This window comes from Equus przewalskii, chromosome 9 (genome assembly GCF_037783145.1).
Source record: "Equus przewalskii isolate Varuska chromosome 9, EquPr2, whole genome shotgun sequence".
Lineage (NCBI taxonomy): Eukaryota > Metazoa > Chordata > Mammalia > Perissodactyla > Equidae > Equus > Equus przewalskii.
Window position 1 is genome coordinate 22101304 of NC_091839.1, and position 16416 is coordinate 22117719.

Here is a 16416-nt window from a genome sequence, read left to right on the forward strand (position 1 = left end):
GTCAAATTGATTCTGCCTGCTAATGACCCTGTTTAGACAGCAGAGTGGATCCCTGACCATTCTTTTTTGTGTGATCCTCTCATCTTCTGGCACAATATCAGACAATGCTCCACTGCTATTAATAGTGTTTTCATGGCCATCTTTTCAGAAGTGGGTGGCCGGGTGCTTCTTCCTAGTCTGTCTTAGGAAGCTGCTGAAACCTGGCCACCGTGGGTAACCCTGCTGGTTTTTGAAATACCATTGGCATAGCTTTCAGCGCCACAACAACATGCAGCTGCCATAGTTTGATAACTGACAGAATGATGGTATAATTTGATAGGCCAAGATTTGTTATATAGGATACTTTGGTTTTTCTATGGTATATTTTAAGTTTTCTAAACGTAACTTGTGTTTTATATAGATTTCACAGATATTTATATTTTGGTTTAAGTTCTTTATTGTAATAGATCGTTTCCCTGTCTAGATGTGTGGTATAACTCTTCTTATACTAAACTAATATTTAAATATCAAATTTTATTTTATGGGAAACACAGCCAATTTCTTGCGCTGCATGTACTTTTTATTCCCTGTTGCTTATGATACTGTTTTCCACAAAATTTCTAATGTTCTGGAAATTGCATTTTTCAATTAACCCATGAAGACTGTTTTGTTCCCCATCTTGCATTTTAACCTGAATTCTATGTAAAGTTCAGCTGTCTTTCTTGACCCATATCCCAGTGGTCTCCTGTTGTCCTGTGGCTGTTCTTGGCTTCTTATGTTGCTGATCATCTCTGCACAGCCACCTTGCTCATGGATCTCATGGATCTCATGGATCTCATGGATCTCATGGAACTGCCGAAAGTTGTTTCTACACTTAACTGCTGCTAATAATACCGCCTTCTTTAGAAGTCATTCCTTCCTCTTGATCGTATGCCTATTAAGGCTATTTGTGTTCTCCTGGTGATCTGTTGAAGTGAGAGTTTATTAATTTTGGACAAGTGTACATTAATTTTTCTTTATTCATGATAACGATATATGTACAGATAGATATAGTAAGAGCACCATTCACTTCATGTCTCCTCTATGTAGGGATTATGTTAAGAGATCCAATGATGGGATTTTAGATAATTAGAGGAGGCTAGCCTAAGAGACACTATTATTCTTATATAATATAAGGAGGCAGCCTCAAAATTTTGACATATCAAAATTGGTAAATGTCTGTTTTTAAAATATGTTGTGAAATTCATCACTTAGATTATTATTTAAAAAAAATTATTCAGTGGAATTCACGTAACATAAAATTAGCCATTTTTAAGTGAACAATTCATGGCATTTAGTATATTTGCCAGTTGTGCAACTGCCACCTATATCTAGTTCTGCAAGTTTTCCATCACTGCACGTTAGCATGCGTTACCCAGTAAGCAGTTTGTCTATGTTGTTTTCTGTCCTCAGTCCCTGGAAACTTCCAGTCTGCCTTCTGTCTCTATGGATTTATCTATTTTGTACATTTCATAATTTTTTCAATACTATCTTAACTGTTTAGGGCCCTTTCCAGTTCCTTATAAATTTCACCTCCTTTTGTATTTCTCCATGAAAGTTTCTTGGAATTTTGATAGTGTTTACATAGACTCTGTAGACCACTTTGGTGACTATTACCATCTTAAAAATAGGAAATCTTCCAATTCATAAGTATGGAATTACTTTCCATTTATTTAGGTCTTTAATTTCTATCAACACTGTTTTGTGGTTTTCAGTCTCGTATCTTGCACCTCCTTGGTTAAATTTAAATTTTTAGGTATTTTATTCTTTGGATGTTATGGCTGGAATTATTTTTTAAGTTTCCTTTTGAGATTGTTCATTATTGTGTATAGAAACCAACTGGTTTTTGTGTATTGATACTATATCCTACAGTTTTGCTGACGTCCTTTATAACACTAGTAGGTTTGTATGTACGTATTTTATGGAATTTTCTATATGTAGGATTGTGTCATCTGCACATAGAGATAGCTTTTCTTTTTCTTCTCCAATTTGTATGTTTTCTGTTCCTTTTTCTTGCCTAATTGCTCTGAGTAGAACTTCCACTACAGTGTTGGGCAGCAGTGGTGAAAGTGGGCATGGCTTATTCCTTATCTCAGGAGGAAAGCTTTTTATTCTTTCTCCGTAGACTGTATTAGCTGTGGGTTTTCTATAAATGGTCTTTGTCAGGTTGAGGAAGTTTAGTTCTCTGTTTAGTATGCTGAGCATTTTTATCCTGAAAGGTTCTGGATTTTTTTCAAATATATATTCATCTTACAATGAGATAATTAGGTAGTGTTGGTAGTGTTTTTTTCTTCTTCTTACTCTTAATGTTGGTTATTATATTGAACCATCCACCTTTGGATTCTTGGAATCAAGTCCTAGATGCTGGTTTAAGGTATATAATCTTAATATGCTGTGTATTCAGTTGGCTGGTATTTTGCTGAGGATTTTTGCATATCTGTACATAAGGGATATTGATCTGTAGTTTTCTTGTGATATCTGTCTGGCTTTGGTATCAGAGTAATGCTGGTCTCATAAAATGAATTAAAAAGTGTTTTCTTCTTTTATTTCATAGAAGGCAGGTCTTGTTTGTAAGGAACTCCGTAACGTTTTGTTTATCTTGGAACTCTTAGTTTCTCCCTCATTTTTAACTGACAATTTTGCTGGAGATAGAATTGGTTGAGTTTTTTTGTCTGTCAACAATTTAGCTATGTCACCCCATTTTCTCTGGAATCCATGGTTTTGGCTGAGAAATCAACTGTTAATCTTATTGTGGATCCTTTCTATATGATGAATATTTTCTCCCTTGCTGCTTTCAAGGTTCTCTTTTTGCCTTTTTCTTTCAACAGTTTGATTGTAAGTTTTTGTAGTGTGGATCCCTTTGAGTTCATCCTCCTTTCTGTTCATTGAGTTCTTAGATTTGTAGATCCATGTCTTTATTCACATTTAAGAAATTTTTGACCATATTTCTTCCAGTATTCTTTCTGCCTCCTCTTTTTCTTTCTCCCCCCGCCCCCCAACTTTGGGACTCCCATTGTTCATATGTTGGTCTACTTGATGATATCCTACAGGTCTCTTGGACTCCATTCATTTATAGTCAGTCTTTTTTCTTTCTACTGCTCAGACTTGGTAATTTCAAGTGATCTCTCCTCAAGTTTACTGATTCATTCTTCTCTCTGCCCAAATCTGATGTTGGCCCTCTCTGGGAAATTTTTCATTTCAATTAGTTTACCATTCAGCTCCGGAATTTGTGTTTAGTTTCTTTTCATAAGCTCTATCTCCCTCTATTGTTCAAACACTGTTCTCCTGATTTCCTTTAATTCTATATCCATCATTCCCTTTAGGTTAAATAATCTATTAAAGTTCTTGTTTAGTGTGTCCAAAGTTTGGGCTTCCTTAGGGATAATTTCTGTAGTTTATTTATTTATTGTTTGTATGTGGCATACTTGATTGTTGCTTTGCCTGCTTTTAATTTTTTGTTTAAAACAGGACATTTTGAGTATGTTGAAACTTTGGAAATCATAATTTTCTCTCTCCCCAGGGTATGTTATTGTTTCTTTGATTGCTGATGTGTGTTTGTGTATTTTTTTCAACTAATTTTCTGTGGTGTGTTTTCTTTGCTGTGTGTGGCTACTGAAGTTTTTGAATAGCTTATTGGGCAGCTAATGATTTGACAGATTTCCTTAATCACTTGGAATCACAAACAGAACAAAGCCACTTGGATTTTTTTATAGTTGAGCTCTCTGTGTGTTTCTCTGTATGTTAGGATGTATGTTGGGGTATACCTTAAACACTCAGGCAAGAAGTTTACAACTCGGCCTTAGCCTTCACTTCTTGCATGCACAAAATCAGATGGTCAATAGGCAGTATAAGCTTAGGGGCTTCTTAGGTCGTTTCTCATGTGCCCGGTCCAGGGCATGCTTGTAAACATCTAGATTTCCTGTATTTTATAGGGATTTTGAAAGTCCTTATTCCACAATGCAGCTCACTTTCCAGTTTTTTCTTGGAGTTTTCAGTTTGTCCATTGTTTGCCCCAATTGTTATTTCTTGCCCTAGGTAGCAGTGGCTACTATATTTACCTTTAAATGTTTCTGACAAATGCCCCTTGTTTAGCACCTCTACCTAGGTAGAGTTCTGTGGTAGGCCAAATAAAGGCAACCGCTTTGAACCAGTCCTTCAGGGACCCAGCAGGCAGAACAAGAAAAACAGCCACAATTCTTTATAAGGTCCATTCTGTCCCCTCTGGTTCTAGAAAACTATACAAGCTTGAGGGCTGACATCTTCAAGGCCACTGCCTAGCTGAGGAATGGGATGGGGTCAGGGTAAATTAAAGCAGCTCTCTTGTTCTTGGTTAAGAATGTTCTTGGTTTCCGGAATCCTTTCATTAGTTTCCAGAGTTCTCGTAAAGTTGATTCTCACGGTTTTTGTTCATTTCCTGCTTTTGTAGAGGGAGGTACATTTGGAGTTCCCTGCTTTGACATTTTTGATGTTACATTTCCCCATTGTTAATTTCTATCATATTACTTATTTACCTGAACCTCTTATTTCAAAATCAGTGGTTTTCAACATATTTTCCAGTGCTCGTATTATGTTCTACTTCTGAAATATAAATTCTTCATTTTGTTCTTATGGGTGAATTTCTTAGAATTCCACAAACTATATATATACATATGTATGTGTAAATGTAAATAATTATTATTTACTACTGCAGTTGTCTTAGGTTGTTAAAATATTTATTGCTTTTTATTATGATTGACAGATAATTAATTTTTAGCATCTATCATTTAATATAACCACAGTATACTAATTGTTAACATTGCAGTATGTCTATTATGCATGGATTTAGTTTTATATTAGGTGTTTACAAGAATATTTTGTTGTTCTAAAAGCAGTTTTTTTTATGGTGTGTACAATAAATAATCAGTAATTAGCTTCCGTATGTTTTTTTCCCCAAATATGAGATACCTATATTCCTCCTTTGAGTTGGTGTGAAAAATTGCCCTTCTGTCAGGACTATAATAACTTTTGATCAGAGAGCATTTGAAAGTAGGCTTCCCGGAAAGGAATTTGAATTACATGTCATCACCCTTTCTTTATTGAGGAATCATATCCTTTGTGTTTGTAAACATTTGCAGACCTTGGTTGAGAAGCTTGATAACTCTGTTCATTATGAGTTTTACTTTTGGTGTAAGATTATATTTTTTAATATAAAATACCCATCTTACAACTCGAGTTAATAGGAAGCCTTTGATAATTTGTATCTTACAGATATTTCTACTAGATGTTTTATCAAAGAACTATCACCAAAAGAGGACATTAATAATGGAGAATTATTCCAAACATCTATTTTGGAAAGACACGTATGCCAGAGTTTTGATGATTTTGATTTCAGGGAAGTCCAGCAAAATATGCACAAATTTGAGAGTCAGTGGGTATATGAAGAAAAGAATTATGAAGGCGTGCCTAGAAGCCATTACAAAAATCTCACTGGTAGAAGAGATCTACAACATCATAAATCCTGGAATAATTTCCCTGTAAAGCAGAATGTTTCTGTAAGAAAAAGTATGTCTCAATATTACAAACATGACAAGTCATATATAAGGAATAAGGAACTAAAAAATGACATAGGCTGTTCAGGAAACAAGTATATGAAATGTTTGAAAAACAGGCTTGGACTGAGCTTTCATTCACATCTGGCTGAACTGCGGAGATTTCAAACTGAAGAGAAAATTTATGAACGTCATCAAGTTGAGAAGTCCATCAACAATTGTTCTTCAGTTTCACCACTTCAAAGACTTCCTCCTAGTGTCAAAACTGAATATTTGTGGTAAATATGGGAAGGTTTTTATGCATCCTGCATTGCTCACAGAACACCAGAAAACACGCGTTAGAGAAAAACCTTACAAGTGTAACGAGTGTGGGAAGGCTTTTAGCCACTGCTCAACCTTAGCTAATCACCAAAGAATTCATTCTGATGAGAGACCTTACAAATGTAATGAGTGTGGCAGAGCCTTTAACAGGTTCTCAAACCTCACAAGGCATCAGAGAATTCATACTGGGGAGAAACCATATAAATGTAATGTGTGTGGTAAGGATTTTATGATACGTTCACACCTTTGGAGTCATGAGCGAATTCATACTGGAGAGAAACCTTACAAATGTAATGAGTGTGGCAAAGCCTTTTCTGAGCGTTCAAATCTTGCTCAACACAAGAGAATCCATACTGGAGAGAAACCTTACAAATGTAACGAATGTGGTAAGGATTTTACCACACGTTCACACCTTTGGGGTCATGAGAGGATTCACACTGGAGAGAAGCCTTACAAATGTAATGAGTGTGGCAAAGCCTTCACCGGGAGTTCAAACCTTACTCAACATAAGAAAATTCATACTGGAGAGAAACCATATAAATGTACTGTATGTGGCAAGGCCTTTAGTCAGAATTCAAGCCTTATAGTTCATCAAAGAATTCATACTGGGGAGAAGCCTTACAAATGTCATGAATGTGGCAAAGCCTTTAAGCAGTACTCGAGCCTCAATAGACACCAGAATATACATGGAGTGAAGATACAGATGTAGAGTGTGGTAAAGCTTTTATTAAATGTTTACACCTTTGGAGTCGTGAAGGAACTCATACTGGAAGGAAACCTTACAAAAGAAGGTAGTCAGTACTTGAGGCCAGCAAGGCCTTGCGTCAGGATTCACCAAAGATACCATACTGGAGAAAACTCTTAGAAATAGAATGAGTGTGGTAAATTGTCTAAGCAGGTTTCACTGTGTACTGTGTATCAGACAGTCTTACTAGGGAGAATTAAGTCCAGTCCCTCTTGAAGATTAATCAAATAAAATGTTAACACTCTGCCAAGTAATTGAAAGTCAAAATCATTCAAAATTCATGAGATGATGGGTGTTGAAGGACCTAGGAGCTCGGTGGAAAAGCCCACTTACCTTCAGATTATATATTTTTATTCTTTTAGATTTCTTGGTAAGGCTGCATTATTGACATTCAACCCAAGGTTCAAAATCTCTTATTGATGTTAGATGTCTTCATCACAGATCTTTCATGTGTTGCCATGATGGTGTCTGTGAAGGAACTTTTTTTTTGGGGTCCTAATGCAAATGGCATATTTTTAATTTTCTATTCCACTTATTCATTCCTGGAAAATAGGAAGGCAGTCAATTTTAGTAAATTAACCTTGTATCCTGCAATCTTGCTTTAATTGCATGTTAGTGTTTTAGCTACCAAACTTAAGGGTATCCTATGAGACTTCAGTAATTCTGGGAATACGTGTCACTCTGTTTTGTTCCTGGCATAAAAAGAAATGAGTTTCTCTGTTTGCCTGCTAATATTGAGCCAACCTTGCAGTCATTAAGTCCATTCTTGGTCATGAAGTGGAATCTTGTGTACTATCTTATAATCAGAGCAGCTGCATTTTTTTAGTATCTCAAAACCTTTATACATATTTGGTATTGGCATATAGAATAAATCTTTACACATAAATGGAAACTTGTCACAGCCAAAATTGTAACATGCCACTAAGCTAAAATATAATGACAAGTTATGAAAACAACTAAATCTAGATTATTGGAAGAACATGGCTAACTAGCTTTTCCAGTGTATCATGGTGGTTAAATGCTATACTTTGTTACCATCTCTACTAAATTTAAGTCCCTAATCTACTAGTAACCAAGATGTGAATTTAGTGAAATCACTTTGCACTCTCTGCATAAGTTCTCCTCCTGTTTAGAATAAAAATAGTAGTTCCCACCTCTGAGATTTGTGAAGAATAAAGATGTTACCCGGCCTTCATAGTGGTGATTCTTATGTTACACGTTCAACTCTTGGAATGCCCTTAATGAAAGTAAAGTGTAAGTAAATATTTCTCACTGGGAGCTAACAGTAAGTGGAGAATATCAGATTTTGGTTGAAATGATACATTTAGCCCATGCTTCAGGTTCGCATTCAGTATTCCCCAGAAGAAAAATGTCCATCATTGGGAACTACAAGATGGCCTCTATTTTTGGCAATTAGATTGAATTGATTAGAATTCTGGGAAGTGGCTCTCTTCTTTACCATCATATCTTCCTTTACTTCAGTAGGTGAAGGTTTAAGGTCCACAGGTTTGATTGTCAAGCACCTGCTTATAGCCAATTAGTCATCATCTAGCTAAGAATCTCCAGGACAGTGACAGCTTTTTGGTAGAAACATTTTTCTCAAAGATTTTGGATGCAAATGTGTTAACTGTGTTCACAGAGTACTACTGTAGGATGTTTATGTAAGATGTCGCTATTGGAGAAAACTCGGTGAAGGTTACAAGGGCCTCTTCTGTACTGTCTTAGCACCTTCCTATGCATTTGTAACAATTTCAAAATAAAAGTTTAAAAAAGGCAACAAGGTGTGCTATGGGTTTTACAAAATTCAAATACAGCTCTTTGTTTGTATGAGAATAAAGGATATTATAAATGAATCTAAAAATATTTCTTAAAACTGTCTGCTCGTTGGGGCTGGCCCCGTGGCCGAGTGGTTAGGTTCGCGCGCTCCGCTGCAGGCGGCCCAGTGTTTCGTCGGTTCGAATCCTGGGCGCGGACATGGCACTGCTCGTCAGACCACACTGAGGCAGCGTCCCACATGCCACAACTAGAGGAACCCACAACGAAGAATACACAACTATGTACCGGGGGGCTTTGGGGAGAAAAAGGAAAAAATAAAATCTTTAAAAAAAAAAAAAAAAGAAAACTGTCTGCTCGTTGCCTCCTTCTGAACGTTTAAAGGGTATTTTAAATACAGATTCCTACATCCTACATAATATGGATCTACTCCACTTCCAAGACATCCTGAATCAAGAGCACAGGGTTAGAACTAGAAAGTTGGGTGTTTAAAGTGTTTGCTGTATTATGGGTTGGTGGGTATTTACTTCTGGAACGTCCACCAATCCTGCATGAAGTGAGCAGATCGTCTGAAGAAAGGGGAAGACTGATGTCCAGAAGGACCGCTGTGGTTTTTAATATTTCTGAATCAACAAAAGCTCCAGTCTTTCCCTTAAGAACGGGGATCAGAAGCAGTCATTTGAAACACAGGCTCTTGAGAGACCCACGATGGAAAAAGCAGAGATGCAGGAGAACAAGTCCTGCGTTATGGAGGGAAGTCATCCTTATGCAGGAAGACCAGTTTTCTGTAATTCTCTAATATATCATTTCCCTGCACGTAAGCTCTGTTATCAGGGTCCAGGCATCCACAGTGCTTCTAAGAGAATTTTCTGGACGTACTGGTGAATGTTATAGTCCCTGAAATGAAATACACATGCAGACACAGACATTTCTAGAAGCAGCAATGGGGATCTTTTTGAACACAATGGGAGACAAGAAGTTGGGTATGAGGATTGGTTCTGGTGTAGTGTGAGGATTATTAGTTGGGTTTGGTGATAGAATTTCTGGGTCCTGAGTTTGGACAAGTTGTTTAACCATTGTAGGTCTCAGATTGCCCCTTTGAGATGGCAACTGCTCTGCAAATCTCAGTTGGATATTTTGAGGCTCACGGGGGACCTTCCTGTGAAATCATAAATAGAAACACTGTCTGTTAGCCTTCCTATTATAGGCCACGTAACTTTGCGTCCTAATTCAGGAGATTCTCAAGTCTAATCATGTAAGAGTCTACTCCCCAAAAAGTCTTCCTGGGCCTCCCACATCATCCCTGTACTCCTACCTTCACCCTCTGTAACCTGGCCTATTTTCCCAACTTGGAGAGTTTGCCTGAAAAAGAAGAAGAAGAAAAAGTGAGGTAACATGACACCTGCTGAGTCAAAGCTGATTCATCCTGTCCCCTTCTTTCCCATATCCTTTTCCTAACATAGCTGATGCAATCCCAGGGCTGCAGTTCAGCCTGGGGTTGACATGGGAGAGAATTCATGGGGAATGGAAGATGAAGGAAAGCTGAAGGGTGCAGGATAAAGGGACTGTTATAAAGTTGGGGATAAACAGGTGAGGGACTCCACCAACATGAGACAAACGGTCACCTTCAGAAGGACCGTGAGTGGAGCATTCCATCATAGTCTGAACAGGCTTGATCAGCAGCATGATTACAGTTGGTTTCTTCGATGAACGTGCCCTTACCGCTGGCTTCTAAATGAGTGACCCGGACAGTTTTGTAAGTTTGTTTCTGCAATTTGCAGACCCAAAGATAGTCGCCCTTAGTCTGCCAGTCTATAGTATTCCAAGTGGCAGGTCAGACAGCTTTCTCACGGGCAATACCGCAAGATCCTGGATTCGAACCACTGAGTAAAGCAACCACATCTGCTTTCATTTCCTCGTGTTCAGCATTGAGGCTAAACATCCACTCGGCCCAGTGGACACCACTAGGTTTCAGTTTGGCTGAACCATCCCTGAACCAAGGCCAGGCATTTAGGGGACTCCTGGATGAGTGAGGGCATCATATCTCCAGGGGCTTTATTTTAGGCTCCAGATACGACTTATTCTTGTAAAGCTAAGATGGTGCAGGCCAAGTTGCCTCGTATCAAAATGTGACTATCAGACCAGACAGTCGCAAGGCTTCCATGGATTAGCCTCCAGTTTTGAAAAAAGCTCAGTAGCAAGCTAATCGCTGCTTTTCAAGAGCAGTTCACCTGTTAGTTGTGTCAAACCTGAGTCCAAACCCCAAGGGCATCTTCTAGATGGAGGCTGCTTGCCTTTGCCAGAAACTAGTTGGCAGTCAAGCACAGAGACTCACATTGTCTTCAATACTCTAGAAGTCTATTAAGGGGCCAGACCTCAATTTTGGTGTGAGGGGTTGAAAGAGACACGAGTTTATTTTTCTTTACTGGTGGAATGATTTAGTATAGTATCTGCCCACATAAATCAAATAAACTTTAAATGGAAAAGAAGACTGAACTTGTCATATTTCATCAGCCTTGCCTAGGCGCAGAGGGAACGTCCTAGACAGGCCTGTTGAGACTCAGCGTTTCTAACTTTCCAACAAAGAGCACATCATCTCTATAGTGAAAACGTTGACATCAGAGGATAGTGGCCAATGGGCTATAGCCTCACCCATCTACTAATGGCAAGTGCCAGGGGAGTTTGTTTCACGAACACTCTACCTTCACTCCACCCTGAAGAATGGATGAATATGCAACCTCATATAAATGCTGATGGTTGGGAAAATTGGTACATTTTGAAAAGTACTTGGCAGTATTTACAAAGCTGAGAAGAAGTAAGCATATGACCCCATGAAATCTGCTACTACACATATAACAACAGAAATTTGTACTTTGTCACCAAAACATCAGTTGTAGAATTTACATAGCAGTAGTACTGTTCATAATATAGCCCCAAACTGAAAATCCACGTATGCATCAAGAGTGGGATGATTAAATTTATTGTTAGATATTCACAGAATGGGATCCTGTTAAATTGTCAGAATTCACACAATGGAACTAATGTTAATAAATCACTCACAACATGTGATGATAAACAGTTCACAAACAACATGTGGAGTGAAAAGTGAAAAAAAAGCCAACAGAGAAGATTTCATTCTGTATGGATTCATTTATATAAAGCACCAAACAGGTGAAAGTGATCTCTCCTATTAGATGTCAGATTATTTACCCTTGGATGTAGTAACTGGAAGGGGCACAGGGAGGCAATTGTGGGCTGACAAATTTCTGTATTGTGAACTATAGACAGAGACGTATTTAGTTTGCGATATTTCATTGTTCTAGGTTCTGAAGACCTATACGTGTGTCTTTGATACTTATCACCGCCTTTAAAAGTTAGGGAGAAGGTAAGTAGATTAATATTTTCATGTCCTTATGTTCTCAACAGAGACATTAAAGATGTTAAATAATACTGTAATTTGTGTTTGAAAGTATGCTATAGGCGTTGGCCCCGTGGCCGAGAGGCTAAGTTCTTGTGCTCTGCTTCAGTGGCCCAGGGTCCAATGGTTTGGATCCTGGGTGAGGACCTACACACCGCTCATCAGGCCATGCTGTGGTGGCATCCCACATGGAAGAACTTGAATGACTTACAACTAGGATATACAACTATGTACTGGGGCTTTGGAGAGAGAAGAAAAAAAAAAAAGGAAGATTGGCAACAGATGTTAGCCCAGGGCCAATCTTCCTCACCAAAAAAAGCATACCTTTAAAAAAAAACTATGCCATAATTTCTAGGTTAAAAACTAAGATATACTAAGTATAAAGCCTCCTAAGTAAAGGGGTAAATATAGATTATTAAAAATTAACGCATAAGATAGAAAAAATCAGAAAATAGACGACTAATGAAGAACATACAATAAATTGGTAAATATAATCCCAGCTATATCCACTACTATGTTTAACATAAATATGTAGAGTAATTGCTCTTATTAATGTCTAAGATTGTTTGACTCTATTTAATTGTATTTTTGTGTGTGTGTGGAAGATTAGCCTTGAGCTAACATCTGCCAATCCTCCTCTTTTTGCTGAGGAAGACTGGCCCTGAGCTAACATCCGTGCCCATCTTCCTCTATTTTATATGTGGGATGCCTACCACAGCATGGCTTGCCAAATGGTGCCATGTCCACACCTGGGATCCAAACAGGCGAACCCCGGGCCGCTGAAGTGGAATGTGCAAACGTAACCACTGTGCCACCGGGCCCGCCCCTACTTGGATATTTTTTTCAAGAGATATAGTTAAAACATTAGGATTAAAGTAAAATAATGAAATATACACATTTTAACCTATTAAACAGCCCACTTGACCATATAATAGACTTTAAATTTGAAGTAGGTTGTCATTATTATAATTATGGTAAGCATTACTATTATCACATTCATTAAGGTACAATTTTCCAGTACTATTACTTGATGAGTAACAAACATGATCTGAGTAATAACACACCACACACATACACATAATGTAGACACACATATATGCTATAGTATACGTGCTCTTTGCATCTTGATTTGTGGTCTAATATACGGTAAGTATTTCTAAATGTATCTTGTGGGCTAACAATATGTGCTTCTCTTGTGCTGCAAAGTTTAATATATCAATATATAATATATGAAATGAATTATTTTGCTTTTCAAATTATTGAATCTTTAGTTCTTTACATCAGCTTCCTATTATAAATACAGAGATAGCGGTTTTTAAATTTTTCCTCTACCTGAGAAATAACTAATTTCCTCCTGTGGAAAACCACCTGCTACGAAGAGCACATAAACAAAAAGGATTTGTGACTTCCGCCCCTCTAAATGACTGTTCCTCTTCTGCTCCAAGTTTAGTGAAAAGCTCCACTTAATTACTCATGTCATTGACTTGAGTGTGCTCCCCCAAAGCTCTTTGTTTCCAACATGGCCAATGGGCATCTTCACATTATCCAGAAACACCCATCTTCTACAGATTCCAAAACCCATGCCATTTTATCCCAGACATCATGTCTGTTTAAATTGTCAAAACTCACCTGATGTTTTTAAAAACTCAGCCCAAACAGCTTTGCGCTCTCTTTTTTTTTCCCACTCTAGTTTTATCTGGCCATTTATACATGAAAAATTTAAATATGCTTATCTCCCTCCATATAATTATATTTCAAATGACCGCCATCTGTATAAAGATGTAACATACACATTTCATGGCTGGCCCCCAATACATATACTATCTGAAACTGATTGCCCTTCAGCTTCACCACATACTACTTCATTATTCCCTGAGAACATTTTTCCTTCAGTTTCTTGAATGACCATTTCATATGCCATTCCTTCTACCTAGAACTTTTCCAGAAATTCCATGCTTAATTTCTGGATAAATTTATTATATCAAACTGAAAGTTATACACTCGAAGACTTTCATATGATATCCAGATTGTACCAGGACTTACTGCTTTATTATTTCATAGACACTGAATGACTCCACCACAAACATTATTAAAATGTTATATAAGTATATAATAATTAACATTTTATTACAATTACTATTACTATTTATGGTTTATTACTGGACAGAACTTCAGTCTGTCTTGTTCACCATTTTCCTGTAATATGACTGTTTCACCAATTGTGCTGGCAACTTTGAGGATGAATGAATGCACAACTGAGCATTGTACAAAAGTGTAAGTTTACATATTTGTGATAAGATTAGGAGATTTTGTATTCCTTATCCAGACAAAGCACAGCCTGTATACACTGAAGCCGTGACGCATGAGAACAAAGGGGCTGATGGTTGGGAAGCATCCATTGATTAAGGCAGTGATGTTTACTAACAACTGACCAGGATTATTAAGAAGAGTAATACAGACTTGGAAGATGGAGGAGAGAGTGTAAAATGATACAAAGGTGCTCACCAGAACAAGGATGCTCTGGGTAGCTCTGGACTCAGGGGACGATCTGAGGGAGATGTCAGTCCTATGAATGTGTTGGACCTTCTACTTGTGTCTGTACAGGATTAAAATCATGTTGCCACTGGCCCAGAGCATGAGCCCCAAACAGAAAACATCAGGGAATGATAACAATGCTGCATATAGTGATAGTGTGATTTTGTTATTACTTACCCCAGAACAGTCACCCAAATCCTTTTTCATTGTGATGTTTGTTTTGTTCCATATGCCAGTCACATACATAGGAAAAATTATATTTACCAGCATATGCAGGATCCAGCACGAGAAAATACAGGAGCCAATGTGCTTGGGAGCTTTCACTTTAAGTTCTGCCCATATAGAGTATCTGGGGCTGATCATGATGGCCTGGAAGATACTCAAGAGGCAGGTGCTGCCAATGGACACACCCCTACCCACTCTATGAAGATAGAAAACAAGTTTGCATCTGATATCATTGAAATCTGATATCTTTCAAACCAAAAGCTGCCATTGTCTGGGGGACTCCTTTAGAGAGGAGGACTAAAGAGTTGGCTACAATCAGGTGCTTAATAATCAGATCTGTGGACCTTAATCTGCTCCCCGTGGAGTGAAGGAAGATATAATGGTAAAGAAGAGAGAAATTCCCAAGGATTCCAAATACACTTTGCGTTAAGAAGATCATTCCTATTGCCACATCCTTGGATGTCATTCTGCCGGCTTGCACTGACTGATATCTTCTTCAGAGCCAGAGCATCCTGCATGGGAATATGATGCACCAGCTTCATTTATCATGTCAACTGAAATTTAATACTCTCCATTTACCACTAGTTTCCCTGTAAAAAGTATTTAAATTTTTTCCTTTATTATCATGAGTTTAAGAGTTGAACGCTTTAAGAGCACTTACTATGTATGGACAGTTTCTATGAAGGCCATACATGAGGTAACTTTTTTTTCTTTTCATAAATCTATGACACAGGCATTGCAATTACTTTTATTGTAAAGACGAGGAGAACATAGGCACAGAGAGTTTAAGTGTTTGTTTAAATTCACAGTTTGTTTAGGGGCAAAATAGGAAATTAACCTGGCTGTGCTGATTGCAAAGACAGCATTTAACCATCATGCTATACTAACATTATGCTATACTAGCTAAGTTAGCCCTATTCTTTGAATAATTTAGTTATATATTTAGTTTTGTTTTTAGACCTTGTCATTTTAACTTACATTGCTGGTATATTATTTTTCAATTTTGGTTGTTTCGAGTTTCAATTTATGTGCAAAGATTTATTCTATGGGACAATATCAGCCTTGAGTAAAGATTAGAGATCTTAGAGAAATGTAGATGCGCTGATCGCAGTATAATACTGCAGAATCCCGCCCCATAACCAAGTTGGATTTAATGAATTCAGGAATTGCTCAATATTAGGATGGCAACAGAAAGATGTCTTTGCCTTGATGCCAGGAAGAAAAGTACCGTAGCAACTATTACAGAAATAATTGAACAAGCTCAAGTCCTGCCCTAAACTATGGAACATGCAACACTAATACAGTATAATATCATTTAGGGCTAGCAACTGAATTATTACTAGTTTCAGATCATATAATATCTATTCATTCACATCTGACTTAAGGAAAACTACTAGCAGTGAGGTAAGGTTTGTGAAAAATATTCCTATGTAAGACACACATACAAAATAGATGTAAGGGGCGAAGTTTTGCACATTTTGTAAATTTAAATTTTAGATTTTTGGATTTATATTAGAATATTTTTAAACCTGAGAATAAATCACAAGATGCATTTGAGTCTGACAATGTCTGTCTGAATCGTAGAATTACAGCCGCCTTTTCCTTAAATGCTGCTTCCCTAACTTAAAGAAGGAAACTATCTTACAAACAGTGACAAAGGATGTTTTCAGTAGAGATACCATTCCTGTCTCCATTAAACACTTCATATTCCAAGAGAGAAAACATTTCTATTCCAGCAATTTCCGTTCAAGTACACTGTTTCATCATTGGATTAGATGATTCCTGTGGATTCACCCTACTCTTTATTTCAAGCATGGAAAGATTACAGTGCACCCCTAGCAATTCTAGCAACT

The 16416-nt window shown here is 37.5% G+C and overlaps 2 protein-coding genes across 2 annotated transcripts in view; one reads left to right on the plus strand and one right to left on the minus strand.

Annotated features, from left to right (window-relative positions):
- Positions 1-16416, plus strand: part of ZNF845 (zinc finger protein 845) — a 132156-nt gene that overhangs the window by 13134 nt on the left and 102606 nt on the right. Inside the window, 2 exon segments of the mRNA XM_070558353.1 lie at positions 5266-5818; positions 5820-6558. Of these exon segments, the coding sequence (XP_070414454.1) occupies positions 5266-5818; positions 5820-6558 (1292 nt within the window).
- Positions 13852-15029, minus strand: LOC139073549 (vomeronasal type-1 receptor 4-like). Its single transcript, XM_070558443.1, is given in 2 exon segments — positions 13852-14800; positions 14802-15029. Coding segments are annotated over 2 exon segments (945 nt in total). The 3' UTR covers positions 13852-14083.